Source organism: Daphnia pulicaria, chromosome 6 (assembly GCF_021234035.1).
Source record: "Daphnia pulicaria isolate SC F1-1A chromosome 6, SC_F0-13Bv2, whole genome shotgun sequence".
NCBI classification, from domain to species: Eukaryota; Metazoa; Arthropoda; class Branchiopoda; order Diplostraca; family Daphniidae; genus Daphnia; species Daphnia pulicaria.
In genome coordinates this window covers 745,775-768,571 of record NC_060918.1, presented here as the reverse complement: position 1 = coordinate 768,571, position 22,797 = coordinate 745,775, and the positions used below count along the sequence as shown (strand labels likewise).

Below are 22,797 nucleotides of genomic sequence, written 5' to 3'. Positions count from 1 at the left end.
CTCTGCAATGAATTTTTCAAATTAAAACTCATCAAATTAGACCCACTAACTCAATTACATTGTATGTAAATTTTTTAACCAGATATCCTTTGCAGGCAGGGATAAGATGAGACATTGCAGACTGGTAGCCGAGTCGGAACTGCGCATCGCCAACCGATTTAATTGTTTTATAAGCAAAATAGCTTAAAGCGAGAAGATGAATTTACCTGGGAAGTAATAAGGGACGCAAAAGCACTCGGCCAAAAAGAACCGTGTCAAGCAATCGAGCTGGCAATAAGGTCGGGTGTAGTTTTTAAAATATTTTAGAGTTATTTCTTGACTGGTGGTGCATAACCTTTTCTTAAGATCGATGACCCTAAGCTTATCATCTGCTCTCTGGGTGTAACCGGTGACAGCCGCATTAATTTGAAATCCCGGGCTCGCAAGGAAACCTTTCCGTGAGGTCTGAGGAAAGTCCATTGGGTCTTGAATCGATACCTGGTACAGTGCAAATAACATTTTCAACACAGATACGCTAATTATATTGCCTTTGATGGATACCTTAAAGCCATCTATAGAAGATGAAGTGACATTGTAATCGTCAAGTTCGGCGTCCAATAGAACGGTGAGTCCTGCTTGTACCCCACTAGTTCGGGCGTGCCTAAGTCGGTTCTGCCTAATTTAAAACTCATAAATTATTTTACCAATAGAAATAAGTGAACTGTGTAACTGACTGATTTTTTAAATAGGTGTCGCTATCGCGCTGGATGATCACTGAGTTGAATGAACAACAACAGCCATCATCGGCCGTCTGCGTTACAAATAGATCGGCGCAGTCCTCTTCTAGGCCCTCCCACGAACAGAAGACAATTGTCTTGGAACAATTTGGAGATAGCTAACATCAAAACCTTAATCAGGATTATAAGTATAGATGACTTATGGAATTTCTATCACCTTTTTCATGAGCTTTTCGTACTTATTGTCATTGCTGCTAATATTGGCCTTGAGTAATAGTGGACCAAGAACAGCGAATTCTCCCTCATTTTCGACCCAATTCAACCCGGTTGACATAATCTCCAAAATACGACGAATCTCATTCACCTTGAAATCTTTCGCTCTGCATCAATCAAACAGGCGTTAAAAAGCAGCTCAGGAAATTGATAAGTTAATAAATTGTCATTTTTACTCTTCTGTAGCCATCCATTCTCCGAGTGCCCGAGTCGAAACTTTGTTCACACTGCAAATTGTGACAGCTGGAAAAGGATAGCTTTTGATCTGAAAACATTCAAAATTTTGTAGAGCTGTAAAAATACATTTAGTGTGAAATTTCCTGCACGCTTACGGGATAATTAACCGTTTGAATAGTGATGAGGACCGGAGATTGTACCCATTTATCCCATAAATTCCAAGCGAAGAATAAAGCAAAGAATAATCCAACTAAAAAAAGAATTATCCAGAATATCCTATGAATGTAAACGCACTTTTTAGTTTTTTGTCCATTTTAATGTGTAAATGAATTGAAAATTACCTTTCCATCAATGTAGTGTGGTCTTGCGCTATGAATTTCAGTCCATGAATCGAAGTGTTTCTGGCAAATTCTTTTGACAATTTTAACACTGAAAAGCCCTCGTTATTAATCTTCTGATTAATCTTCCTCTTTGTCCCTACCCAGCATGGTCTTTCCTCCACCGTCATGGCAAACCTACTCGGTTGACTGCAGGTTTTCAATTAAGCCGAAACGTTCTTCAACATTTGCTATACCGAAGTTGCTGTTGAAACCACAAATAATATTTGGAGATCGAACAATATCAAATTATAGAGCCGTACCCAAATGCCTCCTGCTAATGCATTTGGAAAGCTGATATTTGTTTTGTACAGCAATTGATTTAGCCCACCCAATCATTTTACCTGAGAAATTAAAATCGATCGCAGAGGTACGCGCCGGGGAGAAGAACTTTCCAACACTATCGTCATACAAGTTGCATTGTCATGACGTGTTCTGTGTAACCTTATTGAGCCATTTCTGACAACATCTAGTAATAGCATAGCATATCTAACAACTATAGAATGCATTGTTAAATCATTGAATATTTTATTGAACACTTAGCTGCCTAGGTGAAACGTTGCGTGGCAAGCTGATGCCACGGTAAAATAATTCTTGAAATTTACTAAAGTCAAATGTAATGTCGGTAATCTGATTGATTGTTGATTGGTTAGAAAAAATCTGAATTGAGTGTAGGCAGTGGCCGCAAGGAGTGGTGATAGGTGTTTAGGGATTCAATTGATAGGTGTTTAGGGATTCAATAAGGACTAAAGGAAGTCTTCGTCTGCACGTCTAATCTTCGATGTTGACAGTCACGTGCAAGAAGCATTGAGGGAAAGTAGTACTTTTCTTGTGAGAAATATAGAGTATGGAAATGGTAACATGTTTAATACTTCTTAACTTAATTGATTAGTGAAAAGACATGGTAAAAAGCTGAATGATGTTTTCTTGTGCATGATGATGTATCCATTTTAACCGAACTAGAGTCTCTGATCTTTTTGATGAATCAATGGATTAATCTGATGCTATAATCTTGTTTTGTGAGATAGTTGTTTTCATTTAGAATTAACTCAATTTTGCTTTTCAATTATAGTTGGATGTGCAGTGGGTATGTGATGCAGTAAGGGGACAAGCATTATTGAGGGTTCTTGGCTGATGGAAGTGTCAATCAGAGGTAATTGTTTCGAAATTGAAATGGTGTGGTTGAATACTTGAAGATTGAAACTAGGATTATTTAGTTAGTCTTTTTTCCTCATTTGAACAATGAAGTATATTTGACATTTACTGAGGAGGAACTTGACTTCTGAAGCATTGGGTTTCTTCAGTGATAGGTATTCTTCATTAATTGGGTGCTATCGGGTATCCTGTTTCCTTTTGTTGGGTGTGGTTAGCTTCTTGTTTTTCTAGCTCAGCAGATGAAGCTGTCATTTGAAATTAGTGCTTCCTACATGGTTGTAATTTGTATTCTTGGATAAGGAGTAATTCGAAGTTTTATTTCACTTAATGGCGCACGGTATCTCCAGTCGTTGTCACGTGCTGGTCAACTAGTACCTACATCACACTGGAAGTGTTTGTATCGTTGAACTAATAGGCATCCATATTCCATGCAGTCCTGGAATAAACCTCCTACAATTATTATTTTTGCTTAGTTCATCGGCCAATAATTTAAGAGTATTCTGATAGGATTTTTCTCCCAACTCGATGAGATCAAGGTTACATCGCTATCGTCGGTGAGCATTCTTTTTGGGGTGTTTTTCTACTTATTGCAAATGATGTGTTAAGTCATCCGTGTTTCACCTGAATTCATGATTATAATCTTTGACTCTGATTATATATGGGAGGGATATTTTGAATAGGGCTTTTTCAGTTACCAACATTTTATAATTTTCTAGGTGATTCGATGTGTATCTCTGGCTTTGTCAGTCGTCATATTTGGTTGGTGGTGAGTTCATTACAATATAGCGAATAAGTTTCATATGTTGAGAACTAGGCTAGAGTTTTGAGGTACTTCGATGCTGTCATGAAATTACTCCTTTCGTTCATTACTGAATTAAATAAAAAAAAGCATTGCATTAGCTATTCTTTTTTCTCGGATTTAATGTTTTTAAGGTTTCATTTCAGGTAATTGTTTTCTGGTTGCTTCCTCTGTTTCCGTACAACGTCGAGTAAGTTTTTAAATATTTCAGTGGGATATGATTTTAATGATAGTTACGTAATTTAAGTGCTTATTCCCTATCTGAAAATATGTGAAGTATATTTAATGTTTTACTGAGGTTGAACTTAAGTGCTGAAGCATTTATCTTTTATTTCTTTTGATGGATTTTCTTTATTTTATAAGGATCATTAGATTGTTTTTGTTGGATGTGGTCGAACTTCCTGCTGCTCCTGCTTGGGAAATGTAATATCATTTCAAAAATGTTGATTTTTGAAATCTGTCTATGTAGACTTAAACATCCTAACCTAATATGTTACTAAAAGAAATTTAGTAACAGTTAAAAAAAAAAAATTTAATTTTTTAAAGCTTGACACGACTAGTTCACTGTTTTTATATATTTGACAGAGGGGAAATTATGTTGCCATGAAATGCTCATTAATGTGTCTCGTTACCCATCACAGTGGGTAAGCAAAGGTGTACCGAAATCAGTCGCCACAGTCTTTGCACGTAGGACATTGTTACCATGGTGTTAAACGAATATTTTCATATTCCAACAGGTGGAACTGCTGGATCTGAATCAGAGGGGATGATCCCACACTCTATGCGTCTATTTTTTTTTTCATTTTCAACAAAAATTAGACGTATAGAGCGTGGGATCATCCCGATGCAACTCAACAGAAGTTTTCAAAGACATTAAACAACTTTTCCAATCGGCGTTGGACGGTTACAACGTTTGCATATTTGCCTACGTTCAGCAGAAACAATTTGACCGTAGGCAAATATGCAAACGTTTGGCCTAGGCAAAAAAAACGTTCAGGGGGTGTAAGTAAACGGCGGTGTTTGTTTTAATTGAACATGTGTTGTCTTCTGCTGAAAATGATATATTTCTGGTTTAGTTCATATCTCTGGTCTTGATATGTTCAACTAATGTATCTGGTTTTTACGACATCAATGAACTTGCATTCTCTACTATTTAATGTTTCTCAATTAAAGCCAGAATGTTGTTCTATACAGGTTAAATTGCTCCATGGAACAGTGGTTCGTCCCCACCTACTATGGTTATTATTGCTGCATGGTGAATTGGACAATTCATGGTAATTATTTCACAGTTATAGTGGTATAGTTGGGTATAATGATGAGTTACGTAATTTATGTCTTCTTTCCCCATCTGAAAATAAGTGAAGTATATTTAACGTTTTACTGAGGCTAAACTTCACTGCTGAAACATTGGGTTTCTTTAATCTCTTTTGATAGATTTTCTTTATATTACAGGTACCATCAGATTGCCTGGTTTTTGTTAGATGTGGTTGAGCTTCCTACTGCTCCAGATTGGGAGATGTAACTCCATTTATATAGTGGTGAGTTAATTTTCTGCTAGGTGTAATCCCTTGCCCTGAGACCTCTCTGCTTTCTTTGATTGGTTGCTTGGCTAAGGGGGACATTATTCTTCAAATGTGTGTAATATTGTCAGCAACTGTGTTGGCAGTATAAGAATTAATCTGATAACATTTTAACAGGTTTGGGGTATGTGGCAGTCGTGGTATAAGGACAAAGTTTCCTTGGCTGCCATTCGTATTCTAGGACAAGTCGTAAGTCGAAATTTTAGTTACAACTGATGGCGCGCGGTATCTCCAGCCGCTGTTCTATACACGTGCTGGTCGACTAGTGCCTACATTACACTGGAAGTGTTTGCATCGTTGGACTGAAATGGGCATATTCCATGCCGTCCTGGAATAAACCTCCAATAATTTTTGCATTTGCCCAGTTCCTTGTCCGTAATTTAACCCTTAGTTTCATATTTTTAGGTTTTTTTGCTGAACTCGGTCAGACGAAGGAGACATCGTCATCGTCGGTGAGCATTCTTTTTTGGGTGTTTTTCTACTTATTGCAAATGATGTGCTTAGTCATCCGTGTTTCACCTGAATTCATGATTATAATCTTTGACTCTGATAATTTATGGAAGGGATATTTTGAATAGGGTTTCTTCAGTTGCTAACATCTTATTTTCAAGGTGACTCGATGTGCATCTCCTGAGTTATTTGTGAAATCGTCAGACTTTGGTTGGTGTTCCAGTAAATATTGGTGAGTTCATTACGATATAGCTAACATGTTTCATATGATGAGAACTTAGGCTAGAGTTTTGAGGTACTTCGGTGCCGTCATGAAATTACTCCTTTCTCGTTCATTACTGAAGCTTCCTTTAAAAAAAACATTATATTAGCCACTTTTTTCTCGCACTCAATGTTTTTTTTTGTTTCAGTTCAGGTTACCGTTTGCTGGTTGCGTTCCTTTTTTCCGTACAACGTTGAGTAAGTTTATAAAAATTTTCAGTAGGGTCTAATTATAATGATGAATTTTTGTGTGGGAATCTCTCGGAAGAAAATGACAGACAAACCATTGCACTTACTGATTTTTCATGCTTAAAGGTGCGTTCACACTGCCACTAAGCAGCGTTACGGAGCGTAGCGTAGCTTAGCGCCACTGGCTACAGTACCAATTCTTCCGTTAACACCCAGTGGCGCTAAGCTACGCTACGCTCCGTAACGCTGCTTTAGTGGCAGTGTGAACGCACCTTAAGATAAACATTCGTATACAAAGTTTACGTTCTAATAATTATTTTTTTTACAGGTTGAACGGCATCTGGGTGCAGGTACCAAGAAAATATCCTTCGATTATTGTTTGAAAATAAAACGTCTTGTGTGCGTCAAGTTTACGAATACAACTTTTTGAGATTACATTTGGGATAGATATAATTTTTTTTCTCAAGCAAGACGGTAAATGTGATTAGTAAAAATAGATTCGACTTGGAGATAAACTATGGTGACGTGATAATTTTACAAGATGATGGTAACTATGGAAATTAACCTAGTAAACGATGATGGATATAGAGGTTACGTTTGATCGCAGGCAAGTGTTGGGTCGTGGTGCATTCGCCTCGGTGTTCGTCGGTAAATGGAGAAACATTGACGTCGCCGTCAAGAGGATTCAACTTCACGACCTACTTACTGATCGTGAGGAGATGGCCATGAAAGACCTTGACCATCCAAATGTTATCAAACTCCTCGCGTTTGAAGAAGACTGTGATTTCAAGTATTTATCTTTATTCTAAGCACTTAATAGTTCGTCTAATACTAACATTTCTTTTTCATGTTTATCAGATATTTAATTCTGGAACTTAGTTTGAGAACGGTAGAAGAGTATTGTAATGGAAAGTATACAGGTATTATGCCGCCCGAACCTGATGCGCTGTACCAGATGGCCGACGGATTGTCTTACATTCATTCCAGGAATCTAGTCCACCTCGATGTGAGCACTGGAAATGTGCTTATTGCCAGAAATGAGGATCAAGTGATCTTGCTGAAGATTTCGGATTTTGGTTTTTGCAAGCCAGCATCCAACACCGGAAGCTTCTCGACGAGCGAAGGTTCCAAAGGAACCAAAAAATACGTCGCTCCGGAAATGTTGAAATTGATGGATCATAGATCGGGAGGTGAGAAGCCGAGGGGTAATGCGAGCAGTGACATTTTCTCTATGGGGTGTCTTTTTTTCATTTATCTTACCAAAGGCCTTCATCCCTTCTCCGACGGATCCATTCATACAATTCCATTGAACATTATTGACAACAGACAGTATTTAGGAAGTAATTAGATAATTTAATTCACTGTTATTGAAAGTGTTTATTAAAGGATATTTGTCTTCGTGAATTTTATAGGCTTGGATGAGAGACACGGTTATGCTTTACCTTTGATTAAAGGGATGATTCAAGCAGATCCTGAAACGAGACTGGGATTGGATAAAGTTAAAAAGCAATTGCTTCCGCTTTTACGTCCTTCAGCTGTCTGAACTGTGTGATAGACATATCAAGATTTCCAGAACAATAAATACGATCAGAGTAATCACACATGCCAAGTTATAACTTCCAAAAGGTGACTAATTAGTCCACTAGTAAGTAGTAACGAATTGGTGGTAACTTTTATTAACAGTGTAGGTCGGGGAAAATTTTAAAGATAGTAAAAACTAAAAAGGGATTTAACTAACGAATGACCATTTCGCAAGGCTTTTTCTTAATGAAATAAAAAATATTTATTTGCTGTAAAAAAATTGATCCTTCCCTGCATTTTGCAAATGTGACAACGCTGTCATGCTCGTAGCCACTTGTTTTGTTTATTTTCTTATCACTTGAAATTAATTTTCTTCGTCAACTTGAAATTCAAAAAAAGTATCGCATATTTTCTTATCTAAGTATTATTAGCTATTGTTCATACAGCCAGCAGTTGCGCAGCACATATTAAAGTGATTTCCCCTTCTTTGGAGCCTTCTTTCAAAGTAAAATGGAGTATGGCGGTAAGTCAGTTACATTCGATAGGAAAGCCGTGTTGGGTAAAGGAGCTACTGCTGTCGTTTTCTCTGGCACATGGGGCAACCAAAATGTCGCTATCAAAAGAGGTGAATTGCCCAAATTCAACGTTCGTGAGGAAAGCACCATGAAAGCCATTGGGCATCATGAAAATGTCATCGATTGTTTTGGCATTTTGAAAGACTGTGATTTCATGTAATTTACTTTAAAACATTAAAATGGCTGTTTACACAAATTAATCAAAATTTCTTTTCAGATACATCATTTTAGAATTGTGTGATGCTACAGTGGAACAATATTGCCAAGGAAGTTACAAAGGAATTGTACCTCCTGATTATCAAGCCCTTTACCAGATGGCGGATGGACTACACTTCATTCACTCAAAGAACCTTGCCCATCGCGATATAAGCACAAGCAACGTGCTTATCAAGTTAACTGGTGACAAGGTCGTGCTGAAAATAGCTGATTTCGGGGTTTGTAAAATTGCTTCCAATAGCGGCAGCCTGTCGATGAGTGGTGATGGATGCAAAGGAACACTCCCTTTTATTGCTCCCGAGCTGCTCAAACAGATGCAAGATGATAACTATCAAGAATCAAATGAAAATGGAGTAAGAGGGCACACCAGCAACGACATTTTCTCCTTGGGTTGCGTATTTTACCGATTTCTCACTAAAGATGGACATCCCTTTATAAAAGGCGCGGTGAAACTGTGTTATCTCACAATAAATAATCGGATTAAATCGAATATTCTCGATAACAAACAATCTTTGGAACGTAAGTAACACAATTTGTTCGTATGCTTTATTACAATTCTGAATTTAAAAAAAAAAAATAATAATTCTGTGGTGCTAGGCTTGAGTGAGGAGCAAGCTTTTGCCAAAGCTTTGATAGTAAAAATGATTGATCCGGAAAAAGAAAAAAGACCCCAACTGGAAGCGGTAAAAGAAGAATTGTATTCACATTTAAATAGCATAGATCTGCAGTCAAACTGTACTCCTTCTGTTCCATACTTAGTTGAAGGTGTTTAAATACGCCATCACATATGTTCAGTTCTTTATGATGGGCTAAAGTCGCAATTGTTCATTGTTTCAAATGTTTAGGAAAATGCTGGTTTGGTAAACTAATATCTTTTTGTTTTTGGCAAATTTTCTAGTATAACATTTTTTTTTCCTTCAATATAGTCATGCTGTCATGGCAAAAAAGAAGTTCACGTATTACAAATTTACAATCTTTATCGTTTGTATAGTAGTATAACATGGCAAAGGGTCTTGTAAACAATAACTTGCAAGTTGGGAGAATGAGTCTGTCCTTATCTTCTTTCGGATTTATCGCAATGCGCACCATTTTCGGTTGCTACGTGAGTAATTAAACGTCAAAGTTTGGTGCTATGGCGCGTGAAGGAAGGCAAGGCATACGGCTAACAGACGAAGTAAGTTGTTATACAAATAAAGTGTTAGGAGAAGGAAGGGTTGCGTGTGTTTTTCCTGGAATTAAAGGAAACTGTAAAGTAGCCATTAAAAGAATTCAAAAAGAAAATTTCAACAAACTGGAGGAAAGTTGCATGAAAGCTCTGAATCATCCCAATGTCCTGGAATTTTTTGATCTTATAGAAGAACAACACTTTACGTAACTATATTACTTGATTGTAATTTTTTCTCTTTACAATAAGAATTTATTTTCTTTATTTTGTCAGGTACATAGTCTTGGAAATCTGTGACGCTACAGTGGAAGATTATTGTCGAGGTGAATACAAGGGGAAAGTGCCAAGCGATCGCTCCGCCCTGTTTCAGATGGCGGACGGGTTGGATCACATTCATTCGAAAGGTTTTGCTCACCGCGATATCAGCTCCAATAATGTGCTCATCAAGTTAACTGGCGATGAGGCCGTAATGAAAATTTCTGATTTTGGAGTATGCAAGCCGGCTTCCGAAACCCAAAGTTTTTCTATGAGTGGTGATGGTGTTAAAGGAACGATTCCATTTCTGGCTCCCGAGCTGCTCAGACAGATGCTAAGTGTTGAGAATCATCAAGATACAAATGAGGGTCGAAGTGGAGTAAGAGGGCACATCAGCAACGATATTTTCTCTTTGGGTTGCGTGTTTTACAGATTCCTCACTAAAGATGGACATCCCTTTATGCACGGCGTGGTGGAAAGTTCTTTCAATAGCATAATCTCTAAGATTATATCGAATATTGTCGAAAACAATCAATATTTGGAAGGTAAGTTTATGTATTAGCAATATTCATGATTAATTAACATTTGTGAATTCAAAAACTAACTACAGAATTTTGCGTATCAGGTTTGGGCGAGACTCAAACCTTCGCGCAATCTTTAATAGAAAGGATGATTCAACCCGACAAAGACAAAAGACCTCAGATCAACAAGGTTAAACAAGAACTGAATTCTCACTTGAATAATTAAATCTATTACATGCGGTTTGTATTCGATAAAACATGGCTTGGCTCAGTAACAATTTGCGCCTGATTCAAACGGAAAATTGCTTTTGAATGAATATGGTATCTTTTTGCATCATTCATGCAATGTTCTAGTTACCCTAATTGCAGGATAATGTATGATTGCGAGCCCGAAGGGCGAAGCTAATAATCGGATACGCAGAAAAATAAAAACCATGTCACTTTGTCTGTCTGTATGTCCCGCTCCATAGCTCGGGCGTTTTACGAAATATTTCGGACTTTTTGGTCTTAAAAATTAGACAAAAAATATGCGGTGCGACCAGAACAAAAATAATTGCATTTACTTAATTAGTTTTCCCGTAATTAATGAAAAACTGCTAAAATAATTGTTTTACGACTAGGGACATCTGGCGGTTGCGACTAAAACTTTGCAATTTAGGTCTAAATTAATCACCACCAGATGTCCATAGCATCGCCGTAATGACGCAATAATTGATGTCCCAACCATGACGCAATAACCAGATTCGCATTTATGTTTTGCAGTAATTAAACTATACGATGGTTTTTTTTAAATTAAATAATTGAACTTTATGTGTAAAAATTGGAAAATATGAGTTGAGCAAACTAAACGTTAATAACTTGCAAGAATATTGAACTGTGACAGAAAAATCCCGTTTTAAGACAAATAACTAAATAAGTCTGTGAAGAAAAGTGTGAATAACAGATTCACAACAGATTTCAGACTTTTTTGTCTTAAAAATTACACAAAAAATATGCGGTGCTGCCAGAACAAGAATAATTTTATTTACTTTGATAATGGATCAAATTAAAAGACGAAAAATAGATTTTTGGTTATGACGCTGGCATGATAATGAAGAGGGCCATGGTTCAAGTCTAATTATTGCGAGCCCGAAGGGCGAAGCTAATAATCGCATACGCAGAAAAAAAAAAGCCATGTCACTTTGTCTGTCTGTCTGTCTGTATGTAACGCTCCATAGCTCGGGTGTTTCAGGACAGGTTTCGGACTTTTTGGTCTTATAAATTAGACAAAAAATATGCGGCGCGACCAGAACAAAAATAATTTCATTTACTTAATTAGTTCTCCCGTAATTAATGAAAAACTGCTAAAATAATTGTTTAACGACTAGTGACATCTGGCGGTGGCGACAACAACTTTTTTACTTTAGGTCAAAATAAATCACCACCAGATGTTCATAGCATCGCCGTGATGACGCAATCTGTAATGTCCCAACCATGACGCAATAATCAGAATTGCAATTAAGTTTGCAGTTATTAAACTAAAGAGCGGTTATTTTTAAATTTCAAAATCACTGAACTTTATGTGTAAAAATAGGAAAATATGAGTTGAGCAAACTAAACGTAATTAACTTGCAAGGATATTTAACTGACAGAAAATCCCGTTTTAAGACAAAAAAGTCTGTGAAGAAAAGTGTGAATAACAGATTTACAACAGATTTCGGACTTTTTGGTCTTAATAATTACACAAAAAATATGCGGTGCTGCCAGAACAAAAATAATTTCATTTACTTTGATAATGGATCGAATTAAAAGACAAAAAATAGATTGTTGGTTTTAGCGCCGGCATGATAATGAAGAGGGTCATGGTTTAAGTCTCATTATAGATTTACTTTTTTTAGAATAAAAATATTGTTTTGACCCATGCCCTTTGTTAACCGTTAATTTCGCGATAGAAGTTTTTTCCAGAAAATTTCAAAGAAAAAACATAGAATTTACAGAAAAATTCTGAAAAATTAGGAAGGCATTAAGCAAAAAGTCCGACTTAATAATAGGCCCTGAATTTTTCATTTAAGACAGTTTTCAACTGGCTTACGTTTATCCCTTCGCGGCGAGCTGATAAGCTTGCTTTTCTATCTTATATTCATAATCTTATAATGAATAATTTTGATTACGAGTTACGACTATTGATTATATATCCTAAAAAAGGAAACAAAATACACGAAATGTCTAACATTTTATTGAAGCAGTTTTTTTATTCTTCCGCTAAAGTCTTCTGTCGCTAGATGGTGTGTTTGTCTGTTTGATTGTTTATTGTCGTCTGCTTGTCTTCATTGGATTTTGAAGACTGGAAGAGAACTTTATGGAAATTGTTACTGTGTGTGTAGGCTACTTTACTAACAAATTATAACTATTCAGTATTGAGATTCTGGTTTTCCATACCATTGAAACCAAAAGCCAAATATTACAGACCTGTGGTGACTAATGCAGGGTCTATTTTCCCAAAGCTGATTACTCGACCGTGAAAGTCAACATTCATTCTTCGAAACAGTGGAAACACCACAGGTACAATAGTCTACTTGTGATTCCTTGCAGCTTGATGCAGTTGATTAGTTTTTGAGGAGGAGGTTAACAGGCAACGTCGAAGCGTTAATAATGCGAAACATTCCTCAAGGGACTAAGTCTCAGCTATAGTTTGCCATAAAATATCATTTTAAACACGGCATTAAGATCTGTAAATATGTTATTAGTTTCCTCAATCCTATGGAAAAAAATATCACCATTCATTCAGGCAGAACTTTCTAAACTAACATGTCATTCACGAGAGATTTTCAAAGAGTTTATGGACTCCTTTTAGGTTTTTTTTTATTGATTTACCCCCAGGTTCATGCGTGAACTCTGGCAAATACAAGTGTTTGCGTGGAAGATTATCCCGTTTATTTCTGTTTATATGTTACCTTACGTCCTTCCCAGCTTAATCAGAGTAACCTGGTTTAATATACTAAGTGGAACGATTTTCATTTGTTTTATGTTTTACAATTTATCACAGGGGAAACACTCGTAAAATATGTCGCCGTTGAACGAGTTGGACGTTGGTGTAATCAAGTAGTCTGTGGTGTAATGGTGTTTCATGTTTTCGTGGTCAGGTTTTGAGACGGCCTTACTTGCGTGTGTGTGTGAAGAACTGAAATGTAAACGTTTTTCTAGTTGATAACGTAGTTCTATTTTTTATTTTAATTAGTCTTGATGAGCTAGAGCAGGAATTGACAAATAGATGGTGATCACCATCAAAAGCCTAAAATTAAAGTTTGAAGCCCACATATAGTGGAATACAAATCTTCTGAGATAAGGTAATTCCCATTTCTGCTACCAGACCATTACAATTCAGATTTTTCATGTAACATAGGTATTCTTTTTCATGAACCATAGGATCTTTTCTGAATCTCGCAATTTTGGTGGCGTACCCTGCAACAGCATGTTTGTTGTTATGGCTGTTTCTACTTCGTTTAGAGTTATGACCTTCAACCAAATTCATAGGAAATAATACTACTATACTTTGTTTTAGATATAGCTGAAAAGTATTGTTTTTAACAAACAATTCTTTATCCAGGTATTTTCCTTTGATCATTTTCAGATGTATCCATCAGGTCGCGGAGTAGACTATTGATTCGCCATTTTTCCCAGACACCTTATCATTTGGGTGACAGTGATGCAATCATAGAATGATTTTGAACAAAATAGTTGACAGTTGGCTGCATGCTCCTTTCCCGTTTCCTCCTGCAAATAAATGAGAAACATTAAGGTTATCCAACACGGAACACGGAGAAGAACACATGCCCAGCAAATTGAACACGAAATCAATCTCATTTACCTGTAAATTCATTGGTTAATCTACGAAGAAATATAGCTGTGGCTAAACTTTTGACAACGAACCGCCATTAGCTCAGAACTGACACAATCATCACCATCTATTTGTCAATTCCTGCTCTAGCTCATCAAGACTAATTAAAATAAAAAATAGAACTACGTTATCAACTAGAAAAACGTTTACATTTCAGTTCTTCACACACACACGCAAGTAAGGCCGTCTCAAAACCTGACCACGAAAACATGAAACACCATTACACCACAGACTACTTGATTACACCAACGTCCAACTCGTTCAACGGCGACATATTTTACGAGTGTTTCCCCTGTGATAAATTGTAAAACATAAAACAAATGAAAATCGTTCCACTTAGTATATTAAACCAGGTTACTCTGATTAAGCTGGGAAGGACGTAAGGTAACATATAAACAGAAATAAACGGGATAATCTTCCACGCAAACACTTGTATTTGCCAGAGTTCACGCATGAACCTGGGGGTAAATCAATAAAAAAAAACCTAAAAGGAGTCCATAAACTCTTTGAAAATCTCTCGTGAATGACATGTTAGTTTAGAAAGTTCTGCCTGAATGAATGGTGATATTTTTTTCCATAGGATTGAGGAAACTAATAACATATTTACAGATCTTAATGCCGTGTTTAAAATGATATTTTATGGCAAACTATAGCTGAGACTTAGTCCCTTGAGGAATGTTTCGCATTATTAACGCTTCGACGTTGCCTGTTAACCTCCTCCTCAAAAACTAATCAACTGCATCAAGCTGCAAGGAATCACAAGTAGACTATTGTACCTGTGGTGTTTCCACTGTTTCGAAGAATGAATGTTGACTTTCACGGTCGAGTAATCAGCTTTGGGAAAATAGACCCTGCATTAGTCACCACAGGTCTGTAATATTTGGCTTTTGGTTTCAATGGTATGGAAAACCAGAATCTCAATACTGAATAGTTATAATTTGTTAGTAAAGTAGCCTACACACACAGTAACAATTTCCATAAAGTTCTCTTCCAGTCTTCAAAATCCAATGAAGACAAGCAGACGACAATAAACAATCAAACAGACAAACACACCATCTAGCGACAGAAGACTTTAGCGGAAGAATAAAAAAACTGCTTCAATAAAATGTTAGACATTTCGTGTATTTTGTTTCCTTTTTTAGGATATATAATCAATAGTCGTAACTCGTAATCAAAATTATTCATTATAAGATTATGAATATAAGATAGAAAAGCAAGCTTATCAGCTCGCCGCGAAGGGATAAACGTAAGCCAGTTGAAAACTGTCTTAAATGAAAAATTCAGGGCCTATTATTAAGTCGGACTTTTTGCTTAATGCCTTCCTAATTTTTCAGAATTTTTCTGTAAATTCTATGTTTTTTCTTTGAAATTTTCTGGAAAAAACTTCTATCGCGAAATTAACGGTTAACAAAGGGCATGGGTCAAAACAATATTTTTATTCTAAAAAAAGTAAATCTATAATGAGACTTAAACCATGACCCTCTTCATTATCATGCCGGCGCTAAAACCAACAATCTATTTTTTGTCTTTTAATTCGATCCATTATCAAAGTAAATGAAATTATTTTTGTTCTGGCAGCACCGCATATTTTTTGTGTAATTATTAAGACCAAAAAGTCCGAAATCTGTTGTAAATCTGTTATTCACACTTTTCTTCACAGACTTTTTTGTCTTAAAACGGGATTTTCTGTCAGTTAAATATCCTTGCAAGTTAATTACGTTTAGTTTGCTCAACTCATATTTTCCTATTTTTACACATAAAGTTCAGTGATTTTGAAATTTAAAAATAACCGCTCTTTAGTTTAATAACTGCAAACTTAATTGCAATTCTGATTATTGCGTCATGGTTGGGACATTACAGATTGCGTCATCACGGCGATGCTATGAACATCTGGTGGTGATTTATTTTGACCTAAAGTAAAAAAGTTGTTGTCGCCACCGCCAGATGTCACTAGTCGTTAAACAATTATTTTAGCAGTTTTTCATTAATTACGGGAGAACTAATTAAGTAAATGAAATTATTTTTGTTCTGGTCGCGCCGCATATTTTTTGTCTAATTGCGAGCCCGAAGGGCGAAGCTAATAATCGCATACGCAGAAAAAAAAAAGCCATGTCACTTTGTCTGTCTGTCTGTCTGTATGTAACGCTCCATAGCTCGGGTGTTTCAGGACAGGTTTCGGACTTTTTGGTCTTATAAATTAGACAAAAAATATGCGGCGCGACCAGAACAAAAATAATCTCTCTCTCTCTATGTGAGTGATTTTGAAATTTAAAAATAACCGCTCTTTAGTTTAATAACTGCAAACTTAATTGCAATTCTGATTATTGCGTCATGGTTGGGACATTACAGATTGCGTCATCACGGCGATGCTATGAACATCTGGTGGTGATTTATTTTGACCTAAAGTAAAAAAGTTGTTGTCGCCACCGCCAGATGTCACTAGTCGTTAAACAATTATTTTAGCAGTTTTTCATTAATTACGGGAGAACTAATTAAGTAAATGAAATTATTTTTGTTCTGGTCGCGCCGCATATTTTTTGTCTAATTTATAAGACCAAAAAGTCCGAAACCTGTCCTGAAACACCCGAGCTATGGAGCGTTACATACAGACAGACAGACAGACAAAGTGACATGGCTTTTTTTTTTCTGCGTATGCGATTATTAGCTTCGCCCTTCGGGCTCGATAGAAAAGCAAGCTTATCAGCTCGCCGCGAAGGGATAATCGTAAGCCAGTTGAAAACTGTCTTAAATGAAAAATTCAGGGCCTATTGTTAACTCGGACTTATTCACAGTTCACACTTTTCTTCACAGACTTTTTGGTCTTAAAACGGTATTTTTCTGTCAAAGTTCAATATCCTTGCAAGTTATTAACGTTTAGTTTGCTTAACTCTTATTTTCCAATTTTTACACATAAAGTTCAATAATTGAATTTAAAAATAACCATCTTTTAGTCAAATAACTGCAAAACATAAATGCAAATCTGGTTGTTGCGTCATGGATGGGACATCAAAGATTGCGTCATCACGGCGATACTACGGACATCTGGTGGTGATTTGATTGGGCGGAATATATTCGTAAAATTATTTTACTCATGTTTAACCATCCATTACGAATATATTTCAATAAAAATTATCCGACGAGAAGGATGAATTTTAAACTTAACACGTTAAATAAATGACACTTACATATGTAGTGGAAAGTGAAATTTAAACCTAAGGTGAAAAAGTTGTAGTCGCCACCGCCAGATGTCTTTAGTCGTTAAGCAATTATTTTAACAGTTTTTCATTAATTACAGGAGAACTAATTAAGTAAATGAAATTATTTTTGTTCTGGTCGCACCGCATATTTTTTGTGTAATTTTTAAGACCAAAAAGTCTGAAATGTGTCGTAAAAAGCCCGAGCTATGGAGCGTTACATACATACATACATACATACATACATACAGACAAAGTGACATGGCTTTTTTTTTTCTGCGTATGCTTTTCTTCCATAGCTCGGGTGTTTCAGGACAGGTTTCGGACTTTTTGGTCTTATAAATTAGACAAAAAATATGCGGCGCGACCAGAACAAAAATAATCTCTCTCTCTCTATGTGAGTGATTTTGAAATTTAAAAATAACCGCTCTTTAGTTTAATAACTGCAAACTTAATTGCAATTCTGATTATTGCGTCATGGTTGGGACATTACAGATTGCGTCATCACGGCGATGCTATGAACATCTGGTGGTGATTTATTTTGACCTAAAGTAAAAAAGTTGTTGTCGCCACCGCCAGATGTCACTAGTCGTTAAACAATTATTTTAGCAGTTTTTCATTAATTACGGGAGAACTAATTAAGTAAATGAAATTATTTTTGTTCTGGTCGCGCCGCATATTTTTTGTCTAATTTATAAGACCAAAAAGTCCGAAACCTGTCCTGAAACACCCGAGCTATGGAGCGTTACATACAGACAGACAGACAGACAAAGTGACATGGCTTTTTTTTTTCTGCGTATGCGATTATTAGCTTCGCCCTTCGGGCTCGCAATAATTAGACTTGAACCATGGCCCTCTTCATTATCATGCCAGCGTCATAACCAAAAATCTATTTTTCGTCTTTTAATTTGATCCATTATCAAAGTAAATAAAATTATTCTTGTTCTGGCAGCACCGCATATTTTTTGTGTAATTTTTAAGACAAAAAAGTCTGAAATCTGTTGTGAATCTGTTATTCACACTTTTCTTCACAGACTTATTTAGTTATTTGTCTTAAAACGGGATTTTTCTGTCACAGTTCAATATTCTTGCAAGTTATTAACGTTTAGTTTGCTCAACTCATATTTTCCAATTTTTACACATAAAGTTCAATTATTTAATTTAAAAAAAACCATCGTATAGTTTAATTACTGCAAAACATAAATGCGAATCTGGTTATTGCGTCATGGTTGGGACATCAATTATTGCGTCATTACGGCGATGCTATGGACATCTGGTGGTGATTAATTTAGACCTAAATTGCAAAGTTTTAGTCGCAACCGCCAGATGTCCCTAGTCGTAAAACAATTATTTTAGCAGTTTTTCATTAATTACGGGAAAACTAATTAAGTAAATGCAATTATTTTTGTTCTGGTCGCACCGCATATTTTTTGTCTAATTTTTAAGACCAAAAAGTCCGAAATATTTCGTAAAACGCCCGAGCTATGGAGCGGGACATACAGACAGACAAAGTGACATGGTTTTTATTTTTCTGCGTATCCGATTATTAGCTTCGCCCTTCGGGCTCGCAATCATACATTATCCTGCAATTAGGGTAACTAGAACATTGCATGAATGATGCAAAAAGATACCATATTCATTCAAAAGCAATTTTCCGTTTGAATCAGGCGCAAATTGTTACTGAGCCAAGCCATGTTTTATCGAATACAAACCGCATGTAATAGATTTAATTATTCAAGTGAGAATTCAGTTCTTGTTTAACCTTGTTGATCTGAGGTCTTTTGTCTTTGTCGGGTTGAATCATCCTTTCTATTAAAGATTGCGCGAAGGTTTGAGTCTCGCCCAAACCTGATACGCAAAATTCTGTAGTTAGTTTTTGAATTCACAAATGTTAATTAATCATGAATATTGCTAATACATAAACTTACCTTCCAAATATTGATTGTTTTCGACAATATTCGATATAATCTTAGAGATTATGCTATTGAAAGAACTTTCCACCACGCCGTGCATAAAGGGATGTCCATCTTTAGTGAGGAATCTGTAAAACACGCAACCCAAAGAGAAAATATCGTTGCTGATGTGCCCTCTTACTCCACTTCGACCCTCATTTGTATCTTGATGATTCTCAACACTTAGCATCTGTCTGAGCAGCTCGGGAGCCAGAAATGGAATCGTTCCTTTAACACCATCACCACTCATAGAAAAACTTTGGGTTTCGGAAGCCGGCTTGCATACTCCAAAATCAGAAATTTTCATTACGGCCTCATCGCCAGTTAACTTGATGAGCACATTATTGGAGCTGATATCGCGGTGAGCAAAACCTTTCGAATGAATGTGATCCAACCCGTCCGCCATCTGAAACAGGGCGGAGCGATCGCTTGGCACTTTCCCCTTGTATTCACCTCGACAATAATCTTCCACTGTAGCGTCACAGATTTCCAAGACTATGTACCTGACAAAATAAAGAAAATAAATTCTTATTGTAAAGAGAAAAAATTACAATCAAGTAATATAGTTACGTAAAGTGTTGTTCTTCTATAAGATCAAAAAATTCCAGGACATTGGGATGATTCAGAGCTTTCATGCAACTTTCCTCCAGTTTGTTGAAATTTTCTTTTTGAATTCTTTTAATGGCTACTTTACAGTTTCCTTTAATTCCAGGAAAAACACACGCAACCCTTCCTTCTCCTAACACTTTATTTGTATAACAACTTACTTCGTCTGTTAGCCGTATGCCTTGCCTTCCTTCACGCGCCATAGCACCAAACTTTGACGTTTAATTACTCACGTAGCAACCGAAAATGGTGCGCATTGCGATAAATCCGAAAGAAGATAAGGACAGACTCATTCTCCCAACTTGCAAGTTATTGTTTACAAGACCCTTTGCCATGTTATACTACTATACAAACGATAAAGATTGTAAATTTGTAATACGTGAACTTCTTTTTTGCCATGACAGCATGACTATATTGAAGGAAAAAAAAATGTTATACTAGAAAATTTGCCAAAAACAAAAAGATATTAGTTTACCAAACCAGCATTTTCCTAAACATTTGAAACAATGAACAATTGCGACTTTAGCCCATCATAAAGAACTGAACATATGTGATGGCGTATTTAAACACCTTCAACTAAGTATGGAACAGAAGGAGTACAGTTTGACTGCAGATCTATGCTATTTAAATGTGAATACAATTCTTCTTTTACCGCTTCCAGTTGGGGTCTTTTTTCTTTTTCCGGATCAATCATTTTTACTATCAAAGCTTTGGCAAAAGCTTGCTCCTCACTCAAGCCTAGCACCACAGAATTATTATTTTTTTTTTTTAAATTCAGAATTGTAATAAAGCATACGAACAAATTGTGTTACTTACGTTCCAAAGATTGTTTGTTATCGAGAATATTCGATTTAATCCGATTATTTATTGTGAGATAACACAGTTTCACCGCGCCTTTTATAAAGGGATGTCCATCTTTAGTGAGAAATCGGTAAAATACGCAACCCAAGGAGAAAATGTCGTTGCTGGTGTGCCCTCTTACTCCATTTTCATTTGATTCTTGATAGTTATCATCTTGCATCTGTTTGAGCAGCTCGGGAGCAATAAAAGGGAGTGTTCCTTTGCATCCATCACCACTCATCGACAGGCTGCCGCTATTGGAAGCAATTTTACAAACCCCGAAATCAGCTATTTTCAGCACGACCTTGTCACCAGTTAACTTGATAAGCACGTTGCTTGTGCTTATATCGCGATGGGCAAGGTTCTTTGAGTGAATGAAGTGTAGTCCATCCGCCATCTGGTAAAGGGCTTGATAATCAGGAGGTACAATTCCTTTGTAACTTCCTTGGCAATATTGTTCCACTGTAGCATCACACAATTCTAAAATGATGTATCTGAAAAGAAATTTTGATTAATTTGTGTAAACAGCCATTTTAATGTTTTAAAGTAAATTACATGAAATCACAGTCTTTCAAAATGCCAAAACAATCGATGACATTTTCATGATGCCCAATGGCTTTCATGGTGCTTTCCTCACGAACGTTGAATTTGGGCAATTCACCTCTTTTGATAGCGACATTTTGGTTGCCCCATGTGCCAGAGAAAACGACAGCAGTAGCTCCTTTACCCAACACGGCTTTCCTATCGAATGTAACTGACTTACCGCCATACTCCATTTTACTTTGAAAGAAGGCTCCAAAGAAGGGGAAATCACTTTAATATGTGCTGCGCAACTGCTGGCTGTATGAACAATAGCTAATAATACTTAGATAAGAAAATATGCGATACTTTTTTTGAATTTCAAGTTGACGAAGAAAATTAATTTCAAGTGATAAGAAAATAAACAAAACAAGTGGCTACGAGCATGACAGCGTTGTCACATTTGCAAAATGCAGGGAAGGATCAATTTTTTTACAGCAAATAAATATTTTTTATTTCATTAAGAAAAAGCCTTGCGAAATGGTCATTCGTTAGTTAAATCCCTTTTTAGTTTTTACTATCTTTAAAATTTTCCCCGACCTACACTGTTAATAAAAGTTACCACCAATTCGTTACAATTTAGTAGACTTAATTAGTCACCTTTTGGAAGTTATAACTTGCAATGTGTGATTACTCTGATCGAATTTATTGTTCTGGAAATCTTCATATCACTATCACATAGTTCAGACAGCTGAAGGACGTACAAGCGGAAGCAATTCCTCTTTAACTTTATCCAATCCCAGTCTCGTTTCAGGATCTGCTTGAATCATCCCTTTAATCAAAGGTAAAGCATAACCGTGTCTCTCATCCAAGCCTATAAAATTCACGAAGAAAAATATCTTTTATTAAACACTTTCAATAACAGTGAATCAAATTATCGAATTACTTCCTAAATACTGTCTGTTGTCGATAATGTTCAATGGAATTGTATGAATGGATCCGTCGGAAAAGGGATGAAGGCCTTTGGTAAGATAAGTGAAGAAAAGACACCCCATAGAGAAAATGTCGCTGCTCGCATTACCCCTCGGCTTTTCACCTCCCGATCTTTGATCCATCAATTTCAACATTTCCGGAGCGACGTATTTTTTGGTTCCTTTGGAACCTTCGCTCATCGAGAAGCTTCCGGTGTTGGATGCTGGCTTGCAAAAACCAAAATCCGAAATCTTCAGCAAGATCACTTGATCCTCATTTTTGGCAATAAGCACATTTCCAGTGCTCACATCGCGGTGGACTAGATTCCTGGAATGAATGTAAGACAATCCGTCGGCCATCTGGTACAGCGCATCAGGTTCGGGCGGCATAATACCTGTATACTTTCCATTACAATACTCTTCTACCGTTCCCAAACTAAGTTCCAGAATTAAATATCTGATAAACATGAAAAAGAAATGTTAGTATTAGACGAACTATTAAGTGCTTAGAATAAAGATAAATACTTGAAATCACAGTCTTCTTCAAACGCGAGGAGTTTGATAACATTTGGATGGTCAAGGTCTTTCATGGCCATCTCCTCACGATC

At 36.4% G+C, this 22,797-nt stretch overlaps 3 protein-coding genes and 3 long non-coding RNA genes across 8 annotated transcripts; 2 read left to right on the top strand and 4 right to left on the bottom strand.

Annotated features, from left to right (window-relative positions):
• Positions 1-400: 400 nt before the first annotated feature.
• Positions 401-2,215, bottom strand: LOC124344443 (pickpocket protein 28-like). The gene is made up of 7 exons (XM_046797985.1): positions 1,508-2,215; positions 1,322-1,442; positions 1,166-1,254; positions 934-1,096; positions 714-874; positions 528-655; positions 401-477 (listed from the first exon to the last, which is right to left on the bottom strand). The coding sequence occupies exons 1-7, from the start codon at positions 1,672-1,674 to the stop codon at positions 401-403; spliced, it is 906 nt and encodes a 301-aa protein (XP_046653941.1). The 5' UTR covers positions 1,675-2,215.
• A 3,767-nt stretch (positions 2,216-5,982) lies between these two features.
• On the bottom strand, positions 5,983-6,338 carry LOC124343908. Its single transcript, XR_006919433.1, has 2 exons — positions 6,250-6,338; positions 5,983-6,096 (listed from the first exon to the last, which is right to left on the bottom strand). It is a non-coding gene; the product is annotated as an uncharacterized LOC124343908 (long non-coding RNA).
• Positions 6,339-6,543: 205 nt separating this feature from the next.
• On the top strand, positions 6,544-10,667 carry LOC124343735 (serine/threonine-protein kinase/endoribonuclease IRE1-like). 3 transcript variants are annotated; one of them, XM_046797193.1, is made up of 8 exons: positions 6,544-6,767; positions 6,836-7,317; positions 7,390-8,229; positions 8,291-8,808; positions 8,887-9,149; positions 9,216-9,660; positions 9,728-10,254; positions 10,335-10,667. In XM_046797193.1, the coding sequence occupies exons 6-8, from the start codon at positions 9,422-9,424 to the stop codon at positions 10,454-10,456; spliced, it is 888 nt and encodes a 295-aa protein (XP_046653149.1). In that variant the 5' UTR covers positions 6,544-6,767; positions 6,836-7,317; positions 7,390-8,229; positions 8,291-8,808; positions 8,887-9,149; positions 9,216-9,421; the 3' UTR covers positions 10,457-10,667. The 3 variants fall into 3 exon arrangements, with proteins under 3 accessions (XP_046653149.1, XP_046653148.1, XP_046653150.1); XM_046797192.1 differs by lacking the exons at positions 9,216-9,660; positions 9,728-10,254; positions 10,335-10,667 and having other exon boundaries at positions 8,887-9,179; XM_046797194.1 differs by lacking the exons at positions 9,216-9,660; positions 9,728-10,254; positions 10,335-10,667 and having other exon boundaries at positions 8,887-8,942.
• Positions 10,668-12,352: 1,685 nt separating this feature from the next.
• Positions 12,353-13,748, top strand: LOC124343915. Its single transcript, XR_006919439.1, has 3 exons — positions 12,353-12,771; positions 13,448-13,556; positions 13,636-13,748. It is a non-coding gene; the product is annotated as an uncharacterized LOC124343915 (long non-coding RNA).
• On the bottom strand, positions 13,165-15,302 carry LOC124343909. The gene is made up of 3 exons (XR_006919434.1): positions 14,884-15,302; positions 14,078-14,207; positions 13,165-13,983 (listed from the first exon to the last, which is right to left on the bottom strand). It is a non-coding gene; the product is annotated as an uncharacterized LOC124343909 (long non-coding RNA).
• A 5,002-nt stretch (positions 15,303-20,304) lies between these two features.
• On the bottom strand, positions 20,305-21,779 carry LOC124343734 (serine/threonine-protein kinase/endoribonuclease IRE1-like). The gene is made up of 3 exons (XM_046797191.1): positions 21,255-21,779; positions 20,676-21,193; positions 20,305-20,597 (listed from the first exon to the last, which is right to left on the bottom strand). The coding sequence occupies exons 1-3, from the start codon at positions 21,473-21,475 to the stop codon at positions 20,422-20,424; spliced, it is 915 nt and encodes a 304-aa protein (XP_046653147.1). The 5' UTR covers positions 21,476-21,779; the 3' UTR covers positions 20,305-20,421.
• Between the last annotated feature and the right edge of the window lie 1,018 nt (positions 21,780-22,797).

Coding starts and splice junctions, on each gene's coding strand:
- LOC124343735 (XM_046797192.1), top strand. CDS start 8,009: ATGGAGTATGGCGGTAAGTCAGTTACATTCGATAGGAAAGCCGTGTTG. Junction 8,230..8,290: donor TTGAAAGACTGTGATTTCAT/GTAATTTACTTT, acceptor ATTTCTTTTCAG/ATACATCATTTTAGAATTGT. Junction 8,809..8,886: donor TAACAAACAATCTTTGGAAC/GTAAGTAACACA, acceptor CTGTGGTGCTAG/GCTTGAGTGAGGAGCAAGCT.
- LOC124343734 (XM_046797191.1), bottom strand. CDS start 21,475: ATGGAGTATGGCGGTAAGTCAGTTACATTCGATAGGAAAGCCGTGTTG. Junction 21,194..21,254: donor TTGAAAGACTGTGATTTCAT/GTAATTTACTTT, acceptor ATTTCTTTTCAG/ATACATCATTTTAGAATTGT. Junction 20,598..20,675: donor TAACAAACAATCTTTGGAAC/GTAAGTAACACA, acceptor CTGTGGTGCTAG/GCTTGAGTGAGGAGCAAGCT.
- LOC124344443 (XM_046797985.1), bottom strand. CDS start 1,674: ATGACGGTGGAGGAAAGACCATGCTGGGTAGGGACAAAGAGGAAGATT. Junction 1,443..1,507: donor CACACTACATTGATGGAAAG/GTAATTTTCAAT, acceptor TTACATTCATAG/GATATTCTGGATAATTCTTT. Junction 478..527: donor CTTTAAGGTATCCATCAAAG/GCAATATAATTA, acceptor GCACTGTACCAG/GTATCGATTCAAGACCCAAT.